At 40.7% G+C, this 15,031-nt stretch overlaps 2 protein-coding genes across 8 annotated transcripts; one reads left to right on the top strand and one right to left on the bottom strand.

Moving 5' to 3' along the window:
• The first annotated feature begins 487 nt into the window (after positions 1-487).
• prr15lb (proline rich 15 like b) lies at positions 488-2,512 on the top strand. The gene has a single exon (XM_049015512.1). The coding sequence runs from the start codon at positions 518-520 to the stop codon at positions 848-850; it is 333 nt and encodes a 110-aa protein (XP_048871469.1). The 5' UTR covers positions 488-517; the 3' UTR covers positions 851-2,512.
• Positions 2,513-8,836: 6,324 nt separating this feature from the next.
• On the bottom strand, positions 8,837-14,897 carry LOC125741607 (ubiquitin carboxyl-terminal hydrolase 37-like). Of its 7 annotated transcripts, XR_007397814.1 has the most exons (18): positions 14,774-14,897; positions 13,169-13,299; positions 12,969-13,071; positions 12,761-12,873; positions 12,564-12,647; positions 12,320-12,451; positions 12,078-12,186; positions 11,728-11,873; positions 11,443-11,542; positions 11,182-11,261; positions 10,782-10,982; positions 10,485-10,609; positions 10,120-10,190; positions 9,892-9,991; positions 9,497-9,636; positions 9,235-9,288; positions 9,133-9,161; positions 8,837-9,077 (listed from the first exon to the last, which is right to left on the bottom strand). XR_007397814.1 is itself a non-coding variant. In XM_049012754.1 (17 exons), the coding sequence occupies exons 1-16, from the start codon at positions 14,834-14,836 to the stop codon at positions 9,277-9,279; spliced, it is 1,710 nt and encodes a 569-aa protein (XP_048868711.1). In that variant the 5' UTR covers positions 14,837-14,897; the 3' UTR covers positions 9,090-9,161; positions 9,235-9,276. The 7 variants fall into 7 exon arrangements, 4 of the variants coding, with proteins under 4 accessions (XP_048868709.1, XP_048868710.1, XP_048868711.1 ...); XM_049012754.1 differs by lacking the exon at positions 8,837-9,077 and having other exon boundaries at positions 9,090-9,161; XM_049012755.1 differs by lacking the exon at positions 8,837-9,077 and having other exon boundaries at positions 9,131-9,155.
• Between the last annotated feature and the right edge of the window lie 134 nt (positions 14,898-15,031).

Here is a 15,031-nt window from a genome sequence, read left to right as displayed (position 1 = left end):
TTATTATCTATAAGCAGTGTGGGGACCATTTGAAACCTTTTATTTGGGACTTCTTGTATGCACAAGTGATTTACCTGCCTATTCCCTGGCCACTCCTCTGACTCCTAGTGCATTCAAAGCAAGCCCTGTGAATATAATAGTTACTCATCTACTGCATGGACTGTTTGCTTTGCGCCATATGGGCCCTATTGAATTCAAATGAAAAATTAATCAGCGCTGCCCAAGGAAACACACCCAGCCAGTTCTCGCAAACACAGTGCTTGCTGTTCAGTAATACCTCAGGTGGTGTCTTGTTGAATTTCTTTGTTTCACAGTTGCAACCAATGAATGACATGTACTTTAACCATTTATTTGGTAATGAAGTGTTAAAGTAATGAGCATTTTCTGAGATTTTATCCTGAATTCTTATTTGGATCTTATTTAGATGTTGGAGCATATAGCTGGATTTTACCTGTGATCACAAGAAACTCCTTTTTATCTAGTGCAGGAAAGAGCCCTTCAAAAATCCACTTTGACTATGGCAGACCCTTCAGCTGGTTGGTGGAAGTTGACCTTCCTTCGCAAGAAAAAGGCTGAATCTAAAGTTCTGTATGAAATTCCTGCTGAATTTGGCAACAACACGGGCAACAAAGACTCTGGGGTGCCCCCTGGTGGTGATCCTGAAGAAAGTCAGTTCAATGCCCGGCTGGAAAAGATAGTGGACAAGACAGCCACTAAGGGGCGCCATGTCAAGGTCTCGCACTCCGGCCGTTTCAAGGAAAAGAAGAAGATCCGTGCCACGTTGGCTGAAAACCCCAACCTGTTTCCTGAGAAGGCTCCAGCTGATGAGAATCACAGGTCTGAAAAATAGCACCGGTATAAAAGCATGAATCAGTCATCTTTGAATTCGCACAAACACATATTCACAAACATGCAGATATATGTGTATATACAAAGGTATCTATAATTATTTGGCACACATTTGCTTATTAAAACAAGGTTACATAGATAACGTAAAAATAATGGACTTGATAAACACGCACCTAAACTCAACATGCAAAATAAGTTCTTTTCGCACACACGGATGCAAAACCTCTTTCGCTACATACGACATATGCATCCAAAAGCAAGCTGTGTGGTTATAGGTTGGCTGCTTTATCAATGAAAACCCACAAGCCGGGATATTTATAGCAGTTCTATTTAAAATGTTATATACTATTTATACAAAAAGAGAGAATTCTGTTTTTCTTTCAACAAATTACTGTTACCCTTTTATATTTTTCACTGAAGGGATGAACTAATTGTATGAAAGGTAGAATATGCAAATTGTTTTAAGCTTAAATTTTAAAAAGGTGCCACTGCTGTAGTTTTCGCAGAATCAGTCTAACTGCTGTTCTTTTTCACCTGATGCATGCGGAGCGTGAAGTAATATTTACAGCAGGCGTTAAGTTGGCTGGAGCCGCATCAGCCAGTGCTTATGAGAGCAGCAAGAGAATTGTGTTTCAATCAGCATCCAAACTGTAACTTTAAAACTATCATTTTCACTCATCTTGCATTAAGCTGTTCTCAGCTTTTAAAGTACTTATGAATTCCAGCCAAATTGTTGCTGTAAACTTGCTTTATCACTTACACGTTTGCTCTGGCAATTGTGCTATGAATCAGTGAAGCTATTGAGTGGTTGTCCAGAACATCTGAAAAGTGAATTTGATGTTCAGTGTACGTACATGTCCATCTGTATGCAATATATGCACTAATTTATGCTTGCATAAATTTTCCTGGGAATCTATATACATGATCACAGACTCTCGTACTTGTATACTTCTATAAAATGACTGACTGTAAATAGGTGGTCCCCAGTTTTGTTTTTGTTTGTGATTTTTTTTGTGAATAAATTTGTATATATGTGAGATGGAGATTAGAGCAATACTTGTCAAATCATTAAAATGACTGTTCGTGACATCCTAGAATATATACAAGTTGTATTATAAATAAACTGGCATCAACACTAGAAAAAAATGCCAGTACTTATATAGAATCTATGTTTTGATTGAGGAATTTGGGTGTTTTTGATTACAGCAAAAAAAAAACCCACAGTAGAATGAAGACCTTGAAACTTGGCGTGGCAGCTGGTCATTCAACAAATGTGAGCCGAACTAACCAGGTTAAGGTTACTTGTAGTTTGTTTGAGGATCCAGGGCAATTGAAAATAGCATTTTTATAACTTTGTATGTAACGTCTGCATTTTGGAAACTATTCTGAATGCACACTGGATTATTGTGGCTTGTGATTCTCAGTATAATTTTCAGCAATGAGTACTAGCATTCCATCAACTAACCCTACTCTCTTCTAAGCAAACCTATAGTTTTTTATGCATCATATTTGATCATCTGTAGTCATTCCCACGTCAGTGATAGAAAGAATGCAGAACGAAGCATTTTTATATATACGTATAAAAAACTGCACATTATTGTTTTATATGCAAAAAAAAAAACTTATTTTGCATGTTTTATAAATAAATGGGCTTTGATTGCAATGGTGTTGCTTGCCAGTCTTTCTTTGTGACACTCACTCAAGGTTAAATTTAATCCACAGTCACATAATGGATATTATGTCCAGGGGTAAATGTGAATTTGAAAGCAAATAACTAGGGCTGCACCACTGCCATTCATACATGTCACTGTGTGTAATGTTAACACGCTGTGTGCCTGCATCCAAAATGCATACCAATCTCAAGCATCCCCTCTATTCGCTCACTGATCATTTCATTAGGAATACCTGTACACCTGCTTATTTATGCAAATATATAATCAGCCAATCATGTGGAAGTAACACAATGCAGAAAATCATGTAGGTACATGGTTAGGAGCTTCTGTTAATGTTCACATGAAAGGTCCGAGGAGAATGGCCAGACTGGTGCAAGCTGACAGAAAGGCTGTGGTAACTCAAATAAGTACTCTGTACAACTGTGGTGAGCAGAAAAGCATCTCAGAATGTACAAAACACGAAAAGGAGAATCACAGCATGGATGTGCAGCTGACAAATCTGCAGAATTTGTGTGATGGAGTCCTGTCAGCATGGAGCAGAAGCTAAAAGGAATGATTCCTACATCTTGTGGAATGCAGGCCACGAAGGACAGAGCCTTGTTTTGAGAGCAAAGTGAGGCCCCACTCAGTGTCAGTAGGGGGTGCTATTAGTATAATATAGCATAAAAGGTGTGGCATTCATTAAGTGTATCCAACATAATTATCTCGATATATCGCACATTTTGAAATTCCACTTAGTGGATACTTATTTCGTAGTAGATACACATGCCGTCCATACAACCACACTGAAAAAAATAATTGTCTCGATTTTTTTATATTTCTACATTTCAATTGTATGACAAATTCCCATCAAATTAAAACAACTTCTATATTAAAATTCACACGACTGAAATTACTCAAGAACTAGTTTAATCAATTCATTAATATAAATCTTAATTTAAAAATGACTAATTTAAAAGTATGTAATCTGTCTTTATACATCTTACAAAATTTAAACATACCATACATATGCAAAGTATTCAATAAATGGATTTCTTTTAAAAATATGCACATAATTCAAATACTCCTACTGTAAATAATGCATATACCATGTATTTAAACTTCAGCTGCCTTTTCAAATTGTTCCTTACTGGCATACGTAGTGTACTTAATTATTTCTTCAGCCATGCCCTCCAAAATATCCGGCCTTAGTTTCCGAGTTGGATTATGGAGGATCCCACTCACTTTATACTCGGTATCTGCTCTCTCAGGCTACAATTCTGCCGCATAAGAAAAACGGGGGACTACAAAAACATCCATGTACAACTATCATTCCAACACCATAATTAATGCCTTTGTATATCACTTTTTTTGCAACAAAAACCTCATTAATATTCGGGTGGTGCTGCTTTAGACTTGTCTGAACTTCTGGATGTAGAATCTGCACATGCACTGAAGACACAGCTGTGACTTGTACATCAGTTTTCTTGGAGGATGAAGTGTGCATGTAATATGCAATCGTTTGCTGATGTTTGACAGCAAGAGATAATGCAATGTTCTTGAAACAGCTAGTGTGTTTCACTACTTGCTTAAAAAAACATGTTTAGACTCAAATCTTAAAGTCCAGAGTGCAACTAAGGGTCCAAAAATTTAATCATCTGAGCATAATGCTCTAAGTAGTGATGCTTAGGCAGGAATCGCACAAGGGAAGACTTAAAGAAACTTATGCTCTAAAATCTAATGCACTTGCCAAACTGGTTCTGCTGCAGGAACAAGTTCTCTTATCATCAAAGGAAGTAATCTTATCAAACACAGATTTTCATGAGCATTGCCTCCGATTGTCCTCTTAGAGGCATAAGTGCGAGGCATTGGATGTGGCTTGTTTGTTTTGTCTATCAACTTGTATGGAAATGTTTCAATAACAGTGTTAAGGCGTTTAAAAGAAAAATACTAGTTATTAACCAAGACATTTAAACACACTGCCTGTTCAAATGGTACAACTCCCTCAAACAAATCATGAGCGATATCAGGTGGATACCATCTCGTGCAGTGAAAATGGGAAAGACTTTCAGTTAAAACGCAAGCTATCTTCACCCCAAAGCAATGTGTGGCTGTATCACTAGCATGTCTGACATGCATGTCGTGCATTGCTGAACCTCGCATTTCAAATACTCCAGAAAGTGAATTTCAGAATTTCTGACCTCTCAGCTGTACAAAAGCGACAGAAGTATTCTGTCTTTCAAGAAAGACTTTCAAACTTGCAAACTTTCAAGAAACCCAGCCAATCCATGTGCCCCCAAGTTATCAGCTATGACACACTGGACAGTGCGTTTAATAAATTCTCCCACCTCCTTGACAGAAATACCCTGTTGCTCCAAAACAAAAGGCCATATGACTTAATGTTAGAACTTTTGCATAAAATAGCTAAATATATAGATGACAAGGCTGAACCTGATGACAATGTGAACCTGGTGGTAAGTTACTTAAAATCCAGTACACTCCACAGAGTTTGTCCTTTTTTTTGATGTACCCAGCTGGTTACAAATTTCAAGCTTGTCAATATATAAAGACAAAGAAATTTTCCACTTCTCTCCATTAAGAAAAGCATTCTCTTTGAAGAAGCTGCCGTCCTGTATAGATGTGTATGACTCCTCTCCACATTCTGAATGTTTCTTCTTCTGGTAAGCTAAGATGTTGTCTAACACTTCTCCACTAATCAACTGCTGCAGAAATGGCAATAAAGGGACATACTGAAAAGTATGATTTAGTTCCACATTTAAAACAAATTCTACTGGTTCAACAACCTTCAAATGCTTTTTGTAACAGCGCCACCGTTTATAAGCTGTAGAAACAGGTTCCCCTTTTCGAAGAGCTTCGCAAACTCGGTGGTCAGTGCTAACTGCAGAAGCAATTTCCTTAATGACAGAGTAATCAATATCAAGACTGATGCTGGAAAATCATAGACACACTATCACAGGTCAGTGGAGTTGACACTGAACTTAAGATGAAATGAATCTCAGAGTATCTCATCAACTGCTGAAGAAGAAACGACACACATTTTCTAATTTGCACAAAAGAGATGCTATTCTTTGCTCAGTTTCATTTGAAAGATCAGTATCACTTGTGCCATGTTTCACTCACTTTATCTACCTCATTTAAAAAGGGCGACTTTACCTCACTTATCAATATTGACCTCTGACTGCTGAGGACCTGTAACATCCACAACACCCTCTTTAAAATCTGATAGTGTGAGGTTTGTTTCCTGTTTTTATGGGAATTGAATGTTGCATAAATATTGGTTTCAAACTTTAAACATACAAGTAATGGTTTCAAAGTTTCTTAAATGACCACCGACGTGTAAAAAGTACTCGCTCAGATGATAAATTATTACTTGTGCATGTCTGACAAGAAAATTTTGCCAACTGTACTGCTGTAGAATCCGCTTGAGAGGAATGTCCTCTGTAAATATGATTTAAGAAAGTCTTCCATAATTTAAAAGTGCAGGGCCAGTCCTTATAGATGCAGGTATACCTACTATGGCCAAGATGCCCGTGTTTCAGTCTATAGTGTTTTAGCGACTCGTATCTCTTCGATACCACCATCAAACACAGCTTGCACTTCCACATTGACCTGTAAACCTGAACAAAAATTAACTTAATGACATGAAGCAATCGATCACGTGTAACCATTTAAAACTATCAAACAAATCTACTCTGCAACAATACTGTAATTGGTATTACATAGAATTGTTTCATACTAGCGTAGACGGTAATGGCGACATGACGACGGTGAACGCAGGATTTAATTAAGTCATTCATTGTATGGGAAATGTAACTTGATTAGTTTATTAGATTATCGCAAGCAGTATTAAATCATAACTTTTAAAAACCGCTCAGAGAAGCGGCGAAGGCCGAGGTAGGCAGGCGGAATACGGAATAGCCGGGGTTTATTCGGGTTAAGATCGGGGTAGACAGGGCAAACATCACGACGATACATCGACTAACATCAATGACGGACAACCAACACAGGAAGACGTGGTCTGATATACGTAAGACAGGGCGAAATAACAGGGAACAGCTAGGCACAGTTGGGGAAGCACACGTGGATGATGAGGGGGCGTGGGACACACGAGGACTGGACCTTTCCTTAACATAAATTTATTGGAAGAAAATTCTGACAACAAAAGAAAAATTTGTAAAGATATTTTCCTATGACAGTGCTAAGTGGTTCTGTACAACCACCCATTCTGCTAATACGTGTTGCACTTGCAGGAGATTGCGTGGCTGTGTGCTTAATTATAATATCAACAATAGCTTTGGCTTAATTAGAGTGTTCCTCTAACTAATGGTGACCGCAACCTTTACAGCGAGTAACATACACTGACAGATATTACATTTGGTAACACATAAAGGTCTGAGATAAAACCAGAAGCTGCAAGAACAAATTATCAAGGAGGACCATGAAAATTGAGGCTTTCATGAGGCTGCTGTAAACAAAGTATGTCATGCGATTTTACCAATAATGATTATGCACTATTTGAGAGTACATTATTGGCCACTAACCTGGTCATTTGTTCATAGCTGTTATCAGTGACTAAACACTGCACATCCACAATCCATTTATATACTTACTCAAGTAATGAAATGTTAGTTTCACGTTATCTGAATTGTGAATAAACAGCTTTAATAAGAAAACACAGACTTCTTTAATCTCAAATCCTTTATTTATTTTTACCTAATCAACATCACTTTATTTCAATCAATCTACTTAATCACTATCCCTTTATTTTTATCAATCTATGCATGTATTTATCTTTCACCAATCTACCTAATCTGTCTTTATTTCTACCTAATTATTATCCTTTTATTTCTATTTATCAATCTATGTAGTTATGGCAATCCAATCACATTCCCTTATTTTTGTCTAATCTCTATACCATTACTTCTATCAATCTATCTAATCTCCATGCCTTTATTTCCATCAACCTACATATCTATCAATCTACGTATATATCTACCTAATAATTATCCCTTTATTTCCACCTGACTATCCCTTTATTTCTATTTATCAATTTTATTTATGTCTATCTAATCTTTATGCCTTTATTTGTCTAATCACATTCACCTTTATTTTAATCCATCTAATCTGTCATTATTTCTATCAGTCTAATCTCTATGCCTTTATTTCTATCAACCTACATATCTATCTAATCACTATCCCTTTATTTCTATTTATCAATCTATGTATTTATGGCAGTCTAATAACATTCATTAATTTTTGTCTATCTAATCCATGTCATTACCTCTATCAATGTATATATCTAATCACTATCCCTATATTTTTATCTATCAATCTAAACATCAATCTAATCTCTATACCTTTGTCTATCAACGTACAAATCTATGTACTTATTTATCTACCTAATTGCTAAGCCTATATTTCTACCTGATCACTATCCCATTATTTCTATCTATCAATTTACATACAGTATCTATGTATTTACCTTTCTACATAATCTCTATGCCTTTGTTTTTACATATTAATGTATCCATAAATCAATCAATACATAAATCAATCAATACATAAATCAATTGTGGAATTAAAATTGGACATCGGTAGGCCAGGGAGGTTGGCATATTGGGACTGTGTGTGTCTTTAGGCCTTAGGCAAGAAGAGATTGTTTTGAATACTGTGTGACCTCGCTTCGAGATAGCTGCCTGCAGTAAGTTCCGCAGACCCTGAGGAAAGCTCGGGCCTTGGAGAGGCAGACAGCGGAACAAAGGGGGGGGAGAAACCACTTGCAGGAAGAGATTTGAAGCTGCCCCAACTGGTGCACAGCGAATTATAGCTTTATAAAAAAGTTGTGGCAGACAATATGTAGCAAGCTATGCGGTAGTGCAAATGTATAAGTAATTATGTTAATCATATTAATCATATGTTAACCATGTATTTGCAGTGATTCAATGACAATGTCAATACGTTAATCATTAATCAAAGGACAACCAAGTATTTACAGTGATTCAATGTCATGTAATCAATATCTATATTCATATCTCAAGTAGGAGCCTAGCAGTCGAGACATGTTCTGGTAAACTGAGCTAGATGGGTGGATTTTACCTTGCCACCAAGGTAAACCAATAGAGCAGGAGAATTGTGTTTGTTATACGTTTGAGCTCGGTTTGTTGGTGTTTCGTGACCAATCAGGACTTAGAAGTCCTTATTGGGAATTAGGAGTTATGGTTTATCAACTGGTTGCTCTGAGAGCTCCAGGTGACTTGGTACCAAGTGCCAGAGTGTGATGAGAGTGCCTTGCTGGAATGCTGGAATAAAAGAGATTTTCCTTTACCTCATCAAACTGAGAGGTCCGACTTTTATTCTAAGTGTTATATTCTACATTTTTCTACCACACAATCAATACATAAATCAATCAATACATAAATCTATCTATCTATCTATCTAATGTAAGTTCCTTTATTTATGCCCTATGTTAACTCCCAGTCGATGCTGACATCCGGTCCAGCTTCATCCGCAGCACATGTGTGTCTCGGAGCCTCCTCGGTGTCTCCTCGGTGTCTCCTCGGTGTCTCTTCGGTGTCTCCTCGGTGTCTCTTCGGTGTCTCCTCGGTGTCTCTTCGGTGTCTCCTCGGTGTCCTTCTGTACCTGTAATTTCACACTCATCGGTACCATTTCTCTCCTATTTTTACTCAACACCAAAAGACGCAGTTTAACTTACCTGCTTTTAAGAAATAGTCCTCAATACGGAGTCATCAGTGGACTATGTAGGTTCCTACAAAGTATCACATTTTTGACATTACATGTGCATCACGTAGTACAATTCATACCATTTTATTAGTTTTATATTTCTGGCAGTATGACATGCTACAATGAGGTGGGTAGCTGTGTTCTGGGGGGGGGGGAGGGGGGAATGTATCCATTGTGTCTGAATTTAGCTGCTAAATGTAATACAGCAGAGTGTAATTTCAGTGATTCTCTACCTGCTGGGTGTAAAACAGCATGTATGCGCTGCTCTGCCTCTTCCTCAGGACATGTCCCTCATCCAGCCTTTTCACCGTCAGGTCACTGAAGGACAGCCAGCCCTTCTCTGAACGACTGAAGTTGTCGCTGATATAGTGACCTACAAGGAACGCAGGAAGGACATCCTCTGAATATACGTTCTAAAAAATCTCTTCTAGGTCACATGACTATTTAGCATCTTCGCTTGAATCACATTTGAGCAGCTACTCAAGCGTAAGAATTCTCCCTGCCTGAGTATAACATAAGTAAGAGCAGGGCGGAATGTCATAGTACTCGCGAGTGACGTCTCTTCGTGGGACAGAACCTGTCTGAGGTCCCTGTCTGAGGTCCCTGTCTGCGCATATATGTATCCTACCAGAGGTGGCGCTGGAGCCCAGGTGGCTGAGAACACCAGCGAGCTGATATCGGTGTCTGGCTGGCTGTGCTCTCGGCGTCTCGGAGACCGCTGGCTCTCCCTGAAGGGGAAACTCACCCTGAACTTTATCTACCTCTAAGGTACCTTAGCGCATCTCTAATCTCTCTTACTCTCTTCTCTTACTAAGCCTTAGCAACACTAATGTCGATCTCTTTCCCTCTCACTCACTTGACTTCCTCCAACTGTCCCTACTCTCAGGAGTGCAGGCGTATGCTGCTCTGTGCCTGTCTCAGGTTCATCTGTTTAAGCGTCACAGGAATCACGGGACAAAAACACAAATGAGATGACAGCAGGTGCTGTGGGGCGTTCATCTACTCTTACTGGCTTCACCGCCGCTACCACCGTGAGATTGTTTAACTCTAATAAATCTCTCTACATACTTTGCTGCATAGCACAGTGTATTATAATGATGTATAACGGCACTGTCCTGTGAAGGTGTGAACCAGTGCACACAGACTGCTCTGACAGTATTCCTTTGAGAAACTGTAGCCCATTACGTGCTTGAGCCCATGCAGGTTTTGGTATCTACGTACCTGCAGGGGGCGGTGAGTCCACTGTAGGTAAATTGCGGCACGAAGTATGGCTCTCCTCTTCCACAAGTCCTGCATCGCCGCTGCCTGGCATCCTAGGGACATCCCCTGGAAGATCTTCCACTGACCTGCACAGGATCCATACAATCAGACTATTGTCCATACGCGTGCATGTGTGTTCATAAGGATGGTTTGCATATTTACAGCACTTCCCAGTAATTTAAAGAATTCAGAATGTGTATGATTATGAGTCTGCTCTAATTTTGGCATTTACTGTACATCTCTATGCAGATAACTTACGCATGTGCCTCTTGTGTAGTTTCGGCATCCTTCAGATGAGGCTCCTCAGGGCCTGCTGACTGGGGCCTCTCTGTGACCGGGGAGATCTCCCTGAAGTGGGGGAGCAGGGTGATCTCCCTACAGAGGAGAACTGGGTCCTGCACTTTCTTCAGCTGATACTGTGGGGTATAGCTGAACCTCTTCAAGTGCAGGACCAGGACACTGCAGATGCAGAGGGAGAGTCAATGACAAAGGGGAGAGGAACAGTACCCAACACACACATCTCATTGATTGTAAGCAAATTAACTACATAAAATACATGTCAATCCAAAAACATCCATTAGTCACACTCTACACATTGCTGAGCAATATGTTTGTATATGTGTGTTGTTCATATTCATTGGGAAAATAATCAACTCACCGAGGCAGTGTGAGGAATGTCCATGACAGGACAGCCTCGCTCCCACTGCAGGTGGCACAAGTCAGCTCCACCTCTGTGTCCTGTATCAGTACACAACAGTACTCAGCAAGGTTGGCCTTTTACTGTAACAGGACCATTACAACGCAACACTGCTACGTGTCTGTACCAGCTAGAAAAGAGCCGTCAGTGGTTGTACAAGTGTGTGTTTCTGTGGAAAACAGCTAGTCTTGTGTGATGCTGTGCATGCAGAACCACAGACACCTTGAAATAGTTCTCCAAGAGGTCTTTCACCGGGCCGAGGGGGATGACGTCCAAGGACAGATGGTTGAAGTCCTCCGTCCTGGTTGACTGTCCTCCACAGCTGCCAGAAACCAAGAAGGAGGAAAGAGATACAAAGAAACTGAGGCTTTTGTAAATCTTTTAACAACTGGACCTTCAATAACAACTGGATCCCTAACGCAGGTGTTTTATTGCTTTATGTCTTTGTGGCAGCATTATGCAAGTCATTCAGCAGGTATTTAAACCAATAAAACCTGCAGGGTGTACCTGGCACAAGTCCTCTGGCACAGCATCTGAAATCCCATGTTTCCTCCCACCGGACAGGTGTACGTGGTCGTCCTCATCCGGGCCTGGATCAAGTTTCCCAGCTCGCTGATCCTGGACATCAGGCAGCTGAAAAACTCATGGGCGTCCTAGATGACAGCAGATGAAAGATACTTGCAATCTGACACTGTTTGTAAAAAAACTGGTGTTGCTTAATATTTCCCACTATATTGCGTGACGCAATATCTTTCTTTCACATCACAAACTCCTTAGCAACCACCCTATCCCAAAGGAAATCTTAACTTCAGAATAGCTTAGTGATTCTGTATTCAAATGTCTAAGAATTCACTTACATTCTGCTCGTCTTCATCGAAATGGCATGACACCTTGGGGAGCAGATGTTTCAGCAGAGTCTTCTGCTTTCCACTTGATCCATGGGTGGAAGCCAGATCGGTGAAACATCTGGAAATTAGGATGAGAATGGCAGTTGGTATCTCCACGGTCAGTCAGATAATTGTGATTTGTTGATTATGTCATTAACACAAGTACAGACATCTTTGTGAGTTTGTACAAGGTGGATACTCCTACTACGTGCCTCAACAGGTCAGCAGACGGGACCAGCCGCCAGTATTCCTCCTGCCGACTGATGTCCTCGCAGAAGGACGGCAGGTGGAACAGACACTGCAGGGTGGCGTTCATGTAGCAGGTCTGCCCAAGGTTTGGTAGCCTGGAAGACAGAGAAACATGTGCCTCAAAACCCCGCCCACCCAGGATTTTGGGGCTGGTTGGAACAGCTGGGGAATCCTGCTCCGGAAGGTTCACAGGAGCTTAACACTCACCCAAGGCAGACCAGCCGCGGCTTCTGTCCCTCCGCCGCATCACCCCTATCCCCCATGAAGAATGGGGCCGGCCATATGGGGAACCTTAGACAGGAGACGGTGCAGGAGAGAAAGGGAATGAAATGACAGAAGGACATCAAACATCGAAACAGAGTTAATTACAGATTTGCCACTGTGATCATACATATACTGCTTACCTTCTCGGCCACATTCCAGGTCCCTCATTGGGGGGGATGTCCCGTGTCACCTCCGGAGGGGACGGGTGCTCCTCTACACTACTCCCAGTAGAGGAGGCGTCCGATGTCAATGACTTGGAGGAAACAAGAACACGTTCGGTTTTAGACTGGGAAACGAGGATACTGCTGTACTCTAAAATCACACTGGAAATATCTCTGATCCGTGTACCTCCGAGTCGACGATCGTGAGGTTGCGGCTCTGGGTGCTTGCGAATGCGTTGCTTGACCCAGAGTCCTTGCAGTCACCTGACGACCGTGTGTCCTCGTCGGAGCTAAAACAGACAGAACTGCCATCGTGAGCAGAGTTCAGGTATGAAAGAGTGACTGATAAAGTTAGAGCTCTAAGGAAAAACTGGGGAACTACTGTACCTCTCCTTTGCTCTCGACTTGGCAAGCTTCAGCCATGGAAACTTGCGCTGGAACTTCAGTCTTCTCTTCTGGGGTCTAGTTGTCGTAACCCTGTTGACTTCTGCCTCTTCAGCAGCACCGATGTCGTGTTGCTGTTTTACAGAAGATTAATCAGTGTACGGAAATGAGTCACTTAGCCCATATGTCCGCAATTCCAAAGATGGAGATGCCATTGTTTTTTAAACGTGAATGTGCGCCTTTGGAAATTAGCCCAGATTTATCCCACCGCTACCAGTAAAAGGTAACGGTTATGAAATTAAACCCGTAAAAAATACATACCTTTTTTCTGGGCCACCAGCAAAAAAATAAGCAAGACATACTTAATACTCGATGTGCGCTCATACAGATCGAGAAATGGTTTCAGAAGGACACGCAGTTAAGAGGAACAGTCGCGGAATCGCGCTCTCTGATTGGTCGCTACAGAGATTCGTATCATAACCAGGGATGCGCCTAACTGCCAGTCGGCATTCACCTCCACGCGCCGCAATCCATTGCTATACAAGAACAAATGCGCAGGCATTTACCCATGAAACACATTTCGAGCTGGTTTACACGTCTAGGCAGAACAAATACGACAACAAATACCAACTAAAGATCAGTAAACAGTTGCATGAGATCAAACCTTATCTTGGAAGGAACAAGTCGCGGTAATACGGTATTACCGTAATATCACCCAAACCTGGCCGACAGCCCTCCCCCGATATATCATTTCATATTTTTCTCTCAGCAAGAGTTAAAACAACGTATTTGCTACGTAAAGGTTCACCCACCCATCCATTCTCTATAACTGCTTGCCCTATTGCACGGTCGCGGGGATCAGGAGCCCATCCCTAGGGGCGCAACCCACATAGCACACATTTGTTGAAATGACACTGATTCCATGTCAGACAAAAAGATTGAAACAACGTTGATCTTCAATCTTTCACTTTATATCAACATTAAAACAAGGTTTACCCACCATCGATTTTTCAATATTGAAAACCTGACCAAAAACCAATTCAGTAATTTAACACGGATCATAATTCAACGCATCTAACTATAATTCAACGCTGAAACAATAACATGATGCTATCTGCGAAGCATGGTTGCCGACTCTCACGCATCCAGCCATCTGACCAAAGCTGGCAACCCAGAAGGACCCAGGATGGGGCTACAACCCACGGCAGGGCAAACATATATAGGAATGTCACTGATTTTAAAATAAAATTTATTATAAAACCCAGTTTCATAAAGCAGGAAACATGTAGGCTTATGAGCGATATACTAAAAGACTGACCGTAGGAATTGGCGTCCCCCAAAGCTAAGTCAGGTAATGGAACCAGAATAAAAATTCACTTACCACTGGATCTGGAATGAATCCATCTGTGTTACTAATAAAAATGCAATCAATCCATAATATATACACGTAGGCTAATTTGCCGATGCTGATTTATTCTGGTTCTATTACATTATAAAGCTGTTGTGCTTTAAACATTGATGTACGCCTTTGGAAATTAGCCAAGATTTATCCCACCGTTACTAGTAAAAATTAAAGGTTATTAAATTGAACCTGTAAAAAAGACATACCTTTTTTCTGGGCCACCAGCAAAGATATCCACAAGACATACTTAGAATTCGATGAGCGCTCATACAGATCGAGAAATGGTTTCAAGAGTAACTAAATTACAAGTCACACGCAGTTAAAAGGAACCGCCGCCGAATCGCGCTCTCTGATTGGTCGCTACAGAGATTCGTATCATAACCAGGGATGCGCCTGTCTGCCAGGCGGCGTCCACCTCCACGCGCCGCAATCCATTGCTATACAAGAACAAATGCGCAGGTATC

This window comes from Brienomyrus brachyistius, chromosome 5 (assembly GCF_023856365.1).
Source record: "Brienomyrus brachyistius isolate T26 chromosome 5, BBRACH_0.4, whole genome shotgun sequence".
Taxonomy (NCBI): domain Eukaryota; kingdom Metazoa; phylum Chordata; class Actinopteri; order Osteoglossiformes; family Mormyridae; genus Brienomyrus; species Brienomyrus brachyistius.
This window is presented reverse-complemented; position numbering and strand designations above follow the sequence as displayed.

Bases quoted from the DNA above. Each gene is read 5' to 3' on its own strand.
- LOC125741607 (XM_049012752.1), bottom strand. From the start codon at position 14,836: ATGAGCGCTCATCGAATTCTAAGTATGTCTTGTGGATATCTTTGCTGG. The intron at 11,543-11,727 runs GTACACCCTGCA...GGTTTCTGGCAG, and splicing joins TGCCAGAGGACTTGTGCCAG to CTGTGGAGGACAGTCAACCA. The intron at 11,262-11,442 runs GTGTCTGTGGTT...GTACTGATACAG, and splicing joins TCTTGGAGAACTATTTCAAG to GACACAGAGGTGGAGCTGAC.
- prr15lb (XM_049015512.1), top strand. From the start codon at position 518: ATGGCAGACCCTTCAGCTGGTTGGTGGAAGTTGACCTTCCTTCGCAAG.